Genomic DNA, 13,752 nt, shown 5'->3' with positions numbered 1-13,752 from the left:
CTCAGGCCCAGTGTGCTCTAGCTCCCTGCAGACAGTTTGGGCGGTTTCCACTAAATTCCAGAAAATAGTGGAAAAAATAAGTTTGTCTGTGTCATGTTGTATGCAAGATTTATTCAAATGGATCTTTGGAAAGTGTTGTACCTAGTCTCTTAAGAGTCTTATCTCCCATTCCCTTTAAAAGCCAGTTGCGCTTGCACCATGGCAGATTCGCTATTTACATGACGGGATTTCGACCGTAAAGAATGATCGCTTCTCCAGAGAGGAATCCTTTTATTTTTAACATTTAAAAATGTTTGTGTGCTGCTGCACGTCCCTATGTGTGTGCATTGTGCACCCGCCTATTGGTGCATATTACTAACGTGGCCTTTAAAGCTACACTGTGTAACTTTGTTAGTTTATTCTTAGCTTAAAACACTTAGTTCTTTCAAAAATATATGTGCTCATTAATGTATATTTACTTCTTTAAAGTAATAAAGTATCCTCGTCAGTTTATAATATGCCATTGAAAATACATATGGGTGAGGGGTTCGAATACTGGTCGCTATGTTGCTCCTCCATCTTGAAAGTACATTAGCCAAAGAGGGACATACCAGTAAACTCAAGCTTCGCCTTTCGCATACCTCTAGCTCGCCCTCGCACCTCCATCACATCAACTGATCTCTGCTCACGCAGAAAATTATATAGCCTACAATGTAACCTTTGCCTTACGCTAGTGATGTCATACAATATACAGAATAACGATAGCATTGATAAAAGTTACTTTACTAAGATTAGCTTGCATTCGTCTAGGAACCTGATAGGTGATGTTAGCAATGAAATGGTAAAAAAAAATTACGAAAACATAAAACTATTATTCATTTTTACATAGATGTCATAACCTACATGTTAACTGAAAAATTAAATAACTGCAAATTATCAGTTAAATTATCTTCATCACTTGAAGGAACACTCATGGACGAGGTTGAACTGGAACCCATTCTAATCTGGACTAAATCGGCCACCGTAGGAGTTAAAACAAAATCGGAATTGAGAGGAACAGAAATTAATATTCACTGGATGGTCATATACCTTTTCACCGCTAGAAGGGGGGAAATATCACACAGTGTAGCTTAAAATAACACAAAAAACACAAATACTTGACGGTCCCTCACCTCTACATGGGTGAGAGAGCTGGTGTCCTCAGCGTTCTTACTTCCTCCAGCAGACTGCACTGGACTGGAAGATATCTGAGGAGAAAAAGTAAAGAGTCAACAAAATGCATTCAGATCATTAAGCAAGTCATTTAGACGCACGCAGCCAACCATCCACATCTGGGGCGTCTCACTGCTAAGGAGGTTTTTAAGGGTCTGTTGTTAAGAACTGACAGGTCTTCAGGTGGTCTCACCTCAGCCAGCTGGAAAAGGGCTGCTTTCCCAGTGTGCTTAGCAACATCTGTGCATCCTGTCTGGGAAGAGCTGGAGGAAATCTAAAATGAAAGCATGACAAAAAACAATCTATATTAATAATAATGAAATCAGTAAAGCAGAAGAAGGCTATAAAAGTAAACAATCTTGAATCAACCCCCAGTTTGAAATAACCACTGACATTTACAACTCAACACCTCCCTCTGTTGACAGTTTGATGGAAAAGCCACAGGTAGATTCAATAAAATAAAAAATACCAATCAATTACATCCATATAACAGGACGTGATAATGTGACAGCTTGAGGTGTCTACACTGGAAGCTTGCTGCATGTCACCTCAGACACTACTGTAATCATAAGTACTGTAAAACAGGTCAATAATTATGTCTACCAACAGATATGTGGTATTTTAAAAAGAAGTATATTTAAGTATAAGTATTTATCTAAATACGAAGAAATCAATTCAAATTTGATATGAAAAAAATTGTAAAGTATCTGGAAATTACTACCATTTAAAAGTTTGCAGTTAGTTAGATTTTCTTTTTTTACAATTATTACATAAATAACAATAAATAAATTATTTTTACATAAAAAATAGTTTTCAATTGTAATATATTCCTAATTTTATGTGATTTATACATTCATTTTTAGCAGTCATTACTCCAGTCAGAAAGCTAAGAAGGATGTATTTGAAATAGAAATCTTTTGTATTATTATTAATGTTTTTCCTATTACTTTTGATCAGTTTAATGTGTATTAATAAAATTATATATTTAATTATATATATATATATATATAATAAAGTATATTTACTGATCACAAACTTAAGTTAGTGATGTGCAGTGCAAGGAAACAGACACATGCCGCCCATAATTGCAAAGGATTGCCCTGCATTGGGTATCAGAAATATCATATACTGTTTTTATCTAACAGCAAAAAAATACTTGAATGTATTATGAATGAAATAAATAGAAACCAATTTTCACACATGATATTACTTCATTATTGTAGGCAATCCAGGAAAATAAAGTAGATGGACAAAGCGAGATATCCGTCGACACGAAGCAACGTCGACACGGTGTTACTCTTAATTTAGCAGTGACTTTTCACTTGGAACGACCTGCAGTGCACCAATGCCATGAACAGTCGCTTTGGATCAAGCGGTGTGAGAGATTGTGTTTGACAACAGAGGGATTTAGAAGACAATTCCTGGGCAAACAGAAAGAGAGTCAACAGGTAGAGGATTCAGCCCTGTCCCTTAAAAAGGACAAAACATACAATGCATTATTCTGCAAAGCATGGAGGCGCTGCCTTTTGTTTTGTATTAACCTCCTGTGGCCCTGTTCAGTGACAAATGCACTCCACCAAAGGCAATTAGGATCACTTAGTGGCAGCAAAATGGAATTTACAGAGGATTAACAGGGGTGAGAGTCTGAGGAACCCACAGGAAAACACACAATCAGCTCACATCCCCGAATCACAAACACAGACACACACACACATTGGCCTGATGTCTCGAATGCCTCATGAAAGCTCTACAATTTATGAAGTCTATGCACCTCCTAATGGCACACAAACCCAGTTTGGGGCCCAAAACAGTCATCCCAGTCTGTTTAGTCACAGGCCGCTGCTGTATCCTCGGAGATGGGCCTGTCACAGTCTATTTACGTGAGCACTGATCATGTGCTCATTATATCAGAGGTCTGCCGTGAGTACAGAATGATGCAGATTTGTCTCAATCACATCAAGATATGAGGACATGGATCTAGACTAATAACTGTTATTCTCATCTAGAGCACTCTTTGTGTTCCTGGTTTTAAAACCTCACTTAACTCGACTGTGGTTACACTGTGCACACTAACGTGCAATTACACTGTAATCTTTTCTAAATGTTATTATTTTGGAGCATTTGTGTTTTCGGATGCTGTTCTCATCTGCATGTGAACTAAAAATGCATTGATATTAAATAGGGATAGCCTGACGTGGTCATACTCAATTCTAGTCAGAATATGAGTCTGAAACTGCTCCATTGGGCTGTGATTATGGGGTGTGTTTCAACCGAACCAGGAAAGACCTCAATTGGATAGACCTACAACCAATCAGAGCAACGAAGCGACGCATTGTCAAATGTCAACAGAGCTCAACTGCACTGTGTTGCCATGTCCGCTTTTCCGCGGGTTGTTTTCTATGTCCGCGGGTTGAAGCGACTATTATGTGATATATAGACCCATGAGTGCGCATTTTAGCAGGCAACCTTGCCAAAATAACACACATTTTACCTCCCAAGCACCAACACCTAGGCTAAAATAGGGATGCACTAATATTAAAATTCTGTCTGTTTAATGCTGATGATCGCATTATATATTGCTTGTTTCTGCAACTTTTTGCATGTGTTTTGATCAGGAGATTCAGTACTCTTTCAGATGTGTCATAGCGTAACATTTCGAATCAGCTCTGACCGCGACTCTGGAAGACTTGGAGTTAAGCTCCTTTCTCTGACTGAGAAAAGGACAAAGAACGGCACTGAAGTCATTCTTAAAAAGGGAAGATGTGTTCTGAGTTTTGCTGACCGGATACGGTCAAAGTTTAATTTATCAATGAGCTCTGTTTCAGCTTCGTTGCTCTGGTTGGTGTAGCGCTATCCTATCGCGTGCAGAGGGAGTTTGAAAGACAACCGTTTATCCGCCCCTCGGATTGAGCCCTGTCTATGGTGAGTTTCCAGACCAAACATCTTGATGTGGGTCTGGCTTGTCAGGCTAATGGAACTGTGCATCTCTAATTGTAATCAAAATATGGTATTACGTCATACAGTCCTAAAGTTTGCATTCACAGAGCAATCTTGGGTGTTCTGATTTTATCAAAGGTGATACTTGTGCTGAATGAAAATGTTTATATGTATTAAAATGACGTTACTGTACCTCTCTGGCAGTCAGTGCGTGCTCCCCGGCTAACAGCAGCATGCTTAGGCCCCCCATCTTATTGGGATCTATAAGCACAGCAGAGGAAAAAATGTAAGACAATACAGTTAAACAACCAGTGATCCAGTAACATGGAATGCACTGAAGGAATATGTACACTGCTGTGCAAACTTTTGGGGTTGCACAAGAATAAAAAAAAAATTTAAGAACTTAACACTTATTTAGCAAATATGCATTAAATTTATCATTGACATTTATAGTATTACAAAAGATTTTTATTCCAAATAAATGTTGAAAAACATTATCTTGTTTTCCACAAAAATATTAAGTAGTTCAGATGTTTTACACACCAATAATAATAATAATAAAATGTTTCTTGAGCAGCAAATCCGCATATTAGAATGATTTCTGAAGGGTCATGTGACACTGAAGACTGGAGTAATGATGCTGAAAATTCAGCTTTGCCAACACAGGAATACATTATTTTTAAAAATACATTCAAACAGAAAATTGTTACTTTAAATTGTAATAAAACTTTTTTTTAAACAGATGATAACCCCAAAAATTTTAACAGTAGTGGGCAATATAACGTTATCCTTTTCCATGTGATAAACGAATCTATACACTGGTGTCAAACATCAATATTTTAATTAATAAAATAAGGCATCCTAAATAGATTTCCCTGCTCCCAGTCACTACTTCGTGGCTCTCAACACATGAATGAGGGCAACCTGAACATAAGTTAACTAGCATAATATAAAGAGTTTTTTAACTGAATAGCGGACAGCAGTGAAAGTGATCAATAGATGCCCCAGCCATGTTTAAGTCCAAAGTCTGGAAAACATGCACTTAACCTTTTCACAGGAATTTTGTTTACATAGTTCGACAGATATGGTGATGAATCATTATAGGATTGTCTAGCAATATAATGATTATTGCAGAATTGCTGTATTGTGTTATTATCGGTATTATGTGGTATAAATGAGGTAGCCTGCGATTCCCACCCCTAGTAGTGCATGTGTGTACATATTCAGGTGCTTGTATTGTTCCTACCAGCCATGGCGAAGTTGAGCTGGGGTGTGCTGTCAGTTTTGGCCTGTTTTTTGGCAACTGAGGAATCCTTACTAGGGTTGGAGGGAAGAGACCAGACCTTCTTGCGGGCGTTACTCACAGAGTGCGAGGGACTCTTTACCGGCTTGTTGGTCGCAGGGCACCATTTGTAACCAGGGTTAGCTTTCATAAATGCATCCTTGTACTGTATCAGACAGAACATATTATCAAGACCATTATCAAATAAAAGATTTAAACGTGTTAAGATTAACATTAGCCTTTAAAAATGTTCTTATCCTTTCTAACAAGTTATAGCCCGATTCATGTTTTATGCTCTTTGATGAGGAAAAAACCAGCAGCATTTCAATACTTTACTTATTGTATTATTGTATGTAGTCTGCTTCCTTTTTACCTCCTTAGCCATGTCTGTGTATTTCTGTTTTTCTTTGGGGTCCAGTACAGCCCACCAGTCTGCCAGGATCTTAGTGGCCCCCCGGTTATCTAGTCGCGGATGCTCCTGTCGGACCAGCGAGCGGTGGCGTTTGCAGAACAGCAGAAAGGCGTTCATGGGCCGGCGAGCTCGCTGCTCAGAGGAGTATTCTTCACTGTCATCTTCCATCCCGCCACACTCTCCCCCTTGAGCTCCGCTCTCTGCACATAACACTGGCCCCTGTGGTGAAAAGTGAGGATAAAAGTGGAAAGAGACATACAAGGACCTGGTCAATTTCAGCAACAACAGTGGACAAGATAAAATCAATCCTAATCTTGCTGCAATATTTCACCATAGTACAATATTAAAGGGTTAGTTCACCCCAACATTTAAATTCTGCCATAATTTACTAATGCTTGTGTCGTTTCCAAACCCATAAGACTTTCATTCATCTTCAGAACACAAAATATATTTTATGAAATAGAGATTTCTGTTCCTTTATACCCAGTCTATGCAACTACCATGTATAAGGACAAACCTCATTGGTTCTTCAAACTTCAAACATGCTGATTAACACGGGAATGAACCTCATTGGTTTTTGCTGAAGCTCAAACATGCTGATTAACACAGGAATGAACCTCAGTGGTTTTTGCTGAAGCTCAAACATGCTGCGTAACACGAGAATGAACCTCATTGGTTCTTGAGAAAGCTCAAGCGTGCTGCGTAACACGAGAATGAACCTCATTGGTTCTTGAGAAAGCTCAAACGTGCTGCGTAACACGAGAATGAACCTCATTGGTTCTTGAGAAAGCTCAAACGTGCTGCGTAACACGAGAATGAACCTCATTGGTTCTTGAGAAAGCTCAAGCGTGCTGCGTAACACGAGAATGAACCTCATTGGTTCTTGAGAAAGCTCAAACGTGCTGCGTAACACGAGAATGAACCTCATTGGTTCTTGAGAAAGCTCAAACGTGCTGCGTAACACGAGAATGAACCTCATTGGTTCTTGTGAAAGCTCAAGCGTGCTGCGTAACACGAGAATGAACCTCATTGGTTCTTGCGAAAGCTCAAACGTGCTGCGTAACACGAGAATGAACCTCATTGGTTCTTGAGAAAGCTCAAACGTGCTGCGTAACACGAGAATGAACCTCATTGGTTCTTGAGAAAGCTCAAGCGTGCTGCGTAACACGAGAATGAACCTCATTGGTTCTTGAGAAAGCTCAAACGTGCTGCGTAACACGAGAATGAACCTCATTGGTTCTTGAGAAAGCTCAAACGTGCTGCGTAACACGAGAATGAACCTCATTGGTTCTTGTGAAAGCTCAAGCGTGCTGCGTAACACGAGAATGAACCTCATTGGTTCTTGCGAAAGCTCAAACGTGCTGCGTAACACGAGAATGAACCTCATTGGTTCTTGAGAAAGCTCAAACGTGCTGCGTAACACGAGAATGAACCTCATTGGTTCTTGAGAAAGCTCAAACGTGCTGCGTAACACGAGAATGAACCTCATTGGTTCTTGAGAAAGCTCAAGCGTGCTGCGTAACACGAGAATGAACCTCATTGGTTCTTGAGAAAGCTCAAGCGTGCTGCGTAACACGAGAATGAAACACATTGGTTCTCGCTCATCAAGCAAGCATATTTGAGCTTCCATTGATTAGTGTTTATATGTGAATAAAAAACAATGACCAAAAAATAAGATATTAGCGTTTGGCACATGATTCAGTGCCCATCGTCCCAAGTAGACACACTTCTGTTGCTACTGTTATTGTCCCAAGTACAGGTATTTTGAATTAGAACATTGATGACAGCAATCTTTCTAGCAGAGATGGATACAAACTGCAGAAATTACAGTTACAGTGTTGCAAAGCTACAATATTGTGAAATAATCTAGAAATCTGACTATGCCTGACAGCCCAATGATTCAACAATGATGCAAAATTAATGAGGATTCAAAGTTGTTTTGGTTTTTGCTGGTGGCTAGTTTGGGTTCAGTAAGACTTTTTTAAATAAATAATTGTATTCTTTAAAGAAGCATTTAATTTACCAAAAGCAACAGTAAAGACATTAAAGGGATTTTACCCAAAAATGAAAATCAGCCTATGATTTACTCGTCCTCAAGTCATCCTAGGTGTATATGACTTTCTTCTTTCAACTGAAATTTATACAGTAAAAATGTCCACACGGCTCTCAGGGGGTTAATAAAGGCATTCTGAAGCGAAGTGACATGTTTGTGTAAATTTAAAAAAACAAAAATCCATATTTAAAACTTTATAGACTAAAATAATCAGCTTCCAGCGGTCGGCAAGTCGACTTAGGGCAAAAGAGAGACTCCTGACGCGATGTACAGGAGCATTGCAAGCTTTGATGGCTCTCATGGACAGGGCTGGGCAACAAACTCAAGCCCCTCTTCTCAGACTCTAATTCATGATCTGTGTTTTGCTCTATCCTCTGTGCTTCTGCTTCGTCAATACACATACAGAGTTTAAGGGTCAAGGGTTACTCTTTCGGCGTGAATCCGTAAATTCAGCGTAAATTCCGGTCCCCTGAAATTAGTCTTTTAGTGGATTTGGTCTATGAAGTTTTAAATATAGACCCCTGGAGCTGTGTGGAGCAGTTTTATGATAGATAGATACTCTTTTATGGACTTAACAAAACAACACAATTCACTGCCATTATAAAGCTTTGAAGAGCCAGAGCATTTTATATATATATGATTGTATTTGTCTGAAAGAAGAATGTCATAAACACCTAGGAAGACTTGAGGGTAATTTTATAATCTTTAATTTTTTATTTTAATTTGGGTGAACTATCTATCCCTTTAATCTCCAAATGATTTCCATTAAAGAATCCAGTAAAAAAAAAAACACTGTATGATTCCACAAAAATATTTTTTCAACACTTATAATAAGGAGAAATGTTATATCTGAAGAATCATGTGACTTGATTAATGTTGCTGGAAAATCAGCTTTGCATCACTGGGATGAATTTAATTTAAAAATGTATATTTAAATAGAAAAGAGTTATGTTAAATTGTAATAATATTTCACAGTTTTTACAGTATTTTTGTTTAAATAAATGCTGCCTTGGTGATCTAAAGAGACTTCTTTTCAAAACATATACCATAAAAACAACCTTGCCAATCCCAAACACCTGAATGGTAATATAAATTAACTTTAAACATTTAAATCGCCTAAAAGCTTATTTAGAAGTACACCAGCACACAGAAGACCTTAAAACTAAGACACAAACTAAAAGCCACGAAACTCTCATGTAAAATTTATTTTTCAGACTTCCGGTCTTTAAAGAGCAACTGCCGAACACTGCACTAATGGCAAGATTAATGCACTGAAGTGAACGCAGTTTGAGTAATCATTCACCTTCTCCAGCTCTTCTTCATCTTCCTCCTCCTCTTCCTCAGAGAAGTCTGGAGCTTTCTTGGCCAGCAGCGGGTGCCACTGCAGACACTTGCGTTTGGGCCGCTTTCCGCTGACCTCTCCCTCCACCGGAGGTTCTTTCCCTCCACCTCCACCCTTCATACTGCTGCTGACCCTGATGAGGGCAAAGGTCAGAGGTTAAACACGGCCCTTAAATGCTCTTTAACATCAAATAATAGGCTACAGGACATGAAGAGGCCATGACACACTGATAATTACATTGCCTGGTAATAGATTTAAAGGTGAAATGTGTAATTGGTTACAAGAGGGAAAAAGCAAGGAGACATAAAGGCAACCACAGACTGTAAATACAATTTGATGGGCATCATAAGATTATAGATTACAAGACTATAATGTATTTATGATAGGGTTGTAAATCAAGTGGGGCAAATCTAAGCTTCAATAACTGTTGATAAAGAGCCTGAAAACAGTTGATTCAGGGCAGATTCAATGTGCAGTGTGCAATGTTACTTTAAGAAAGAAAGAAAAAAAACAGGCATGCTGTCTAGTGCAGCGCGCCGCAGTGTTCGCTGATGGAGAGCGGACACTGGGCTCCCTGTCTATCTCAGCACTGTTCTTCTGCATCTGCAGCACCGGCACAGCTCTACTGTACATGTGACCTTCACATACACCAACTCCCTCCTCTCCAATAGGACCAGAGCACACATCTCACACACGCTCGCTGCATGCACACTAACAGGAAGAGGAACACACACACACCCAGTCACATCAACATGAAACTTAACATACCAGCAGCTCACTTAGCTAGACTGCGTCCTAACTCATGTGCCTCAATCACCATGCGTTACATTTTAAACTGCACACAGGAAGGATCCAGGATTGATCTGAACATGGGAGTACATCGTTTCTAGACATTGCATTAGCAGCAGACATCTTCTGGAACGATGTCCATAGCTGGTGTCTGCTGCCCTCTTGCTGTTAATTCAGTTACAGGACTCAACAAATGCTGACACAAGACATGGTCTTGCACGTTCATTCAACGTTGTTAATGTAAAAAATAAATAGCATGTTATTAGTAGATGTATATGTCATTTAACCCAGATGTGTTCATGCTTTTTCATGCCAAGGACCCAAAAGCATGTTAAGTATTCTAAAGGCAGCTATACATTTCCATGTAAAAAAGACCATGTATATTGTTTGATAAAAATAGCATAATATAGATTAAAATGATTAAGAATTTATGTTGGTAAATTAAATTGGTAACACTTTGCAATAAGGTCTCATTTGTTAAAATGAGTTAATACATGAACTAACAATGACCAACAGATTTGTTACTGTATAAACTGTATACATTTTTGTAAATAAAAATACAGCTGTTCATTGTTTGTTAGTTCACAGTGCGTTAACTAATATAATATATATATAATCTAAGACATAATATAAAAAGAAATCCAGAAATCACAATATATGATTTTTTAACTATTTATTTGTATGATACAGCTGCCAATAAGTATTTGAACACCTGTCTATCAGCTAGAATTTTGACCCTCAAAGACCTGTTAGTCTGCCTTTAAAATGTCCACCTCCACTCCATTTATATTCCTAAATTAGATGCCCCTGTTTGAGGTTGTTAGTTGCATTAAGACACCTGTCCACGCCATACAATCAGTAAGAATACAACTAATAGCATGGCCAAGACCAAAGAGCTGTCCAAAGACACTAGAGACAAAATTGTACACCTCCACAAGGCAGGACAGGACTACGGGGAAATTGCCAAGCAGCTTAGTGAAAAAAGGTCCACTGTTGGAGCAATCATTAGAAAATGGAAGAAGCTAAACATGACTGAGTCTCCCTCGGACTGGGGCTCCATGCAAGATCTCACCTCGAGAGGGTCTCAATGATCCTAAGAAAGGTGAGAAATCAGCCCAGAACTACACAGGAGGAGCTGGTCAATGACCTGAAAAGAGCTGGGACCACCTTTTCCAAGGTTACCGTTGGTAATACACTAAGATGTCATGGTTTGAAATCATGCATGGCACGGAAGGTTTCCCTGCTTAAACCAGCACATGTCCAGGCCCATCTTAAGTTTGCCAATGACCATTTGGATGACCCAGAGGAGTCATGGGAGAAAGTCATGTGGTCAGATGAGACCAAAATAGAACTTTTTGGTCATAATTCCACTAAACGTGTTTGGAGAAAGAAGAATGATGAGTACCATCCCAAGAACAGCATCCCTACTGTGAAGCATGTGGGTGGTAGCATCATGCTTTGGGGTGTTTTTCTGCACATGAGACAGGTCAACTGCACTGTATTAAGGAGAGGATGACCGGGGCAATGTATTGCGAGATTTTGGGGAATAACCTTCTTCATTGAAGATGGGTCGAGGTTGGGTCTTCCACCTGGACAATGACCCGAAGCACACAGCCAGACCTTTTTTTTGCTTCAGATTAGATGACTTTTCCTAATTTAATGGGGACAACTTCTGAATATATTGCAATTAACATGACACTATATTTCCAATGTCATTTTGTAGCATCTGTGTTCTCTGGGGTAAATTTGACCCCAGGCTCTTTTAGCTGTAAAAAAATAAAAATGTTACACACATTTGTTTTGGTTGTTTTATTGAGGTTACTATGGGTGTACTCACACTAGGCACGGTTGCCATGAACTGGGCCCGAGTACGAATGTTTCCCCTCCCCACTCCCCCGCTGGACTGCACTCACATAGGGTTTCAGCATTCGTGCCGGAGCACGCTTACGTCATTATGGTGCGACGGTTTTCGGGTTTCAGCATTCGTGCCGGAGCACGCTTACGTCATTATGGTGCGACGGTTTTCGGGTTTCAGCATTCGTGCCGGAGCACGCTTACGTCATTATGGTGCGATGGTTTTCGGGTTTCAGCATTCGTGCCGGAGCACGCTTACGTCATTATGATGCGACGGTTTCGGGATAAACAGAAAGAGCGGTGCTCTCTGAACACAATGGAGTCCATCGCTCTGTTTTCTTTGTGGATAATTTTGTGTCGTTTGGTCCACGGTGATCCACAGCCCTCTCACAGCCTGATGTTAAACAGATGTGTCGCCTTAGTGGCGCGAAAATGTTCACGTAATCGTGCTGCTCGTATTATGAGGTTTGCAAGGTACCAGCTGAAGTGCAGCAAGGACTTTGCAGCTTTGATTACGGACTCCAGCACGGTTAGCGCTCACACTGCATGCGAACCGCGCCCGAGTCCAACTGAATCGCGCTCTGGCCCACCTCTTCCAAGCGGGCCAGGGCCGGCTAATCGAGCCGCGCCCGGGCACGGTTCGGAGCACTCACACTAGTCAAACGAACCGCGCTTTGGTAGTCAAACGCACTCGGGCACGGTTCAAACTAGCTAGTGTGAGTACACCCTTAGACATACTATAATTTGATCTATTCTATATAATATTTAAACTAAGTCTCTCTGTTTTAGGGCTCTAACCTAACCTAACCGAACCATGCCTGTAGTATTGCGAGAACCACTAGTAGTTCATGCTATTATGGTCCCACTCCTCACTTGAACGACAAGGTAGACTAATGTCATCAAAATGGTTCCAGGGCCCGCCAGATATACTTTCAGCCATACATGACCTAAGGCATAAACCTTTGTTTAAACAAAAAAAATAAAATAAAAATCATATTCTGGAGGTTTAAAAAGCGGGGGTCTGACAGCATTCAGTATCAAGTCATTCATATGACATTCATCTCTTTTTGTGGTCCACAGAAAAATGTTTGTGGGTTTGGAACAACACGAAGTTGAGTAAATGATGACAGAAGTTTAATTTATGGGAATGCTGATTCTGTTTCTGAAAGAAAAACCAAAGCACTATAGAGCTCCATAAAGCTACCAATCAGGTCTTTCAGGACAGCAGTTCTCCCTTTATGACCGGTCACTATGTGCACTAATGGGTGTTCAGCCCGAGTGGAAATAGCCCCTTTTATTGAGTGACGGCTTGATAAAGTGCAATAAAACGGACATTACAGGAGCTTACATTATCAAATGAGAATAAAAATGACAAAAACGAATTCACATTGGAAAGTTGGTCAGGGCTTTGACATTAAGACCTGCCAACACCAAATGCGGGTGTGTGTAAGCACTGACTCCGAATAGCCAGCTTGGTGGGTTGAATTTTATATATATATATATACATATATACATTTTTAAATAGTAGTCTTTAAAAAAAACATGTAAAATAACTGCTATCTAGGCTGAGTGTTGTCAAAAATGTAGATTTTTATGATACATATCGATACTGAAATATCTGTAGCACTTCCAAAACTCATTTTCCACAGAATAGTTATGGTATCAACTTCTCTCTCTCTCTCTCTCTCTCTCTCTCTCTCTCTCTCTCTCTCTCTCTCTCTGTCTCTGTCTCTGTCTCTGTCTCTCTCTCTCTCTCTCTGCGAGTTAAACACATGCCCGTCTCCCCTCACTCACTCGCTGAAACTCATTCATCATTTGCTCCAGATGAATAATGTTGGTGTTAAAGGGCTTGAATACAGGGCGTGGGATTTCTAATAATTTAACTCTTTCCC

The 13,752-nt window shown here is 39.8% G+C and overlaps 1 protein-coding gene across 6 annotated transcripts in view; it reads right to left on the bottom strand.

Moving 5' to 3' along the window:
- LOC137063075 (HMG box transcription factor BBX) overlaps window positions 1-13,752 on the bottom strand; it is a 51,304-nt gene that overhangs the window by 21,567 nt on the left and 15,985 nt on the right. For all 6 annotated transcript variants that reach the window (XM_067434106.1, XM_067434104.1, XM_067434108.1 and 3 more), the window contains 6 exons: window positions 9,179-9,350; window positions 5,784-6,041; window positions 5,375-5,576; window positions 4,322-4,389; window positions 1,385-1,465; window positions 1,152-1,226 (listed from right to left, as the gene is read on the bottom strand). In XM_067434106.1, the coding sequence (XP_067290207.1) occupies window positions 1,152-1,226; window positions 1,385-1,465; window positions 4,322-4,389; window positions 5,375-5,576; window positions 5,784-6,041; window positions 9,179-9,337 (843 nt within the window). In that variant the 5' untranslated portion in view covers window positions 9,338-9,350. The remainder of the gene's footprint in view (window positions 1-1,151; window positions 1,227-1,384; window positions 1,466-4,321; window positions 4,390-5,374; window positions 5,577-5,783; window positions 6,042-9,178; window positions 9,351-13,752) is intronic.

The sequence above is a fragment of the Pseudorasbora parva genome, chromosome 23, assembly GCF_024679245.1.
Source record: "Pseudorasbora parva isolate DD20220531a chromosome 23, ASM2467924v1, whole genome shotgun sequence".
NCBI classification, from domain to species: domain Eukaryota; kingdom Metazoa; phylum Chordata; class Actinopteri; order Cypriniformes; family Gobionidae; genus Pseudorasbora; species Pseudorasbora parva.
This window is presented reverse-complemented; position numbering and strand designations above follow the sequence as displayed.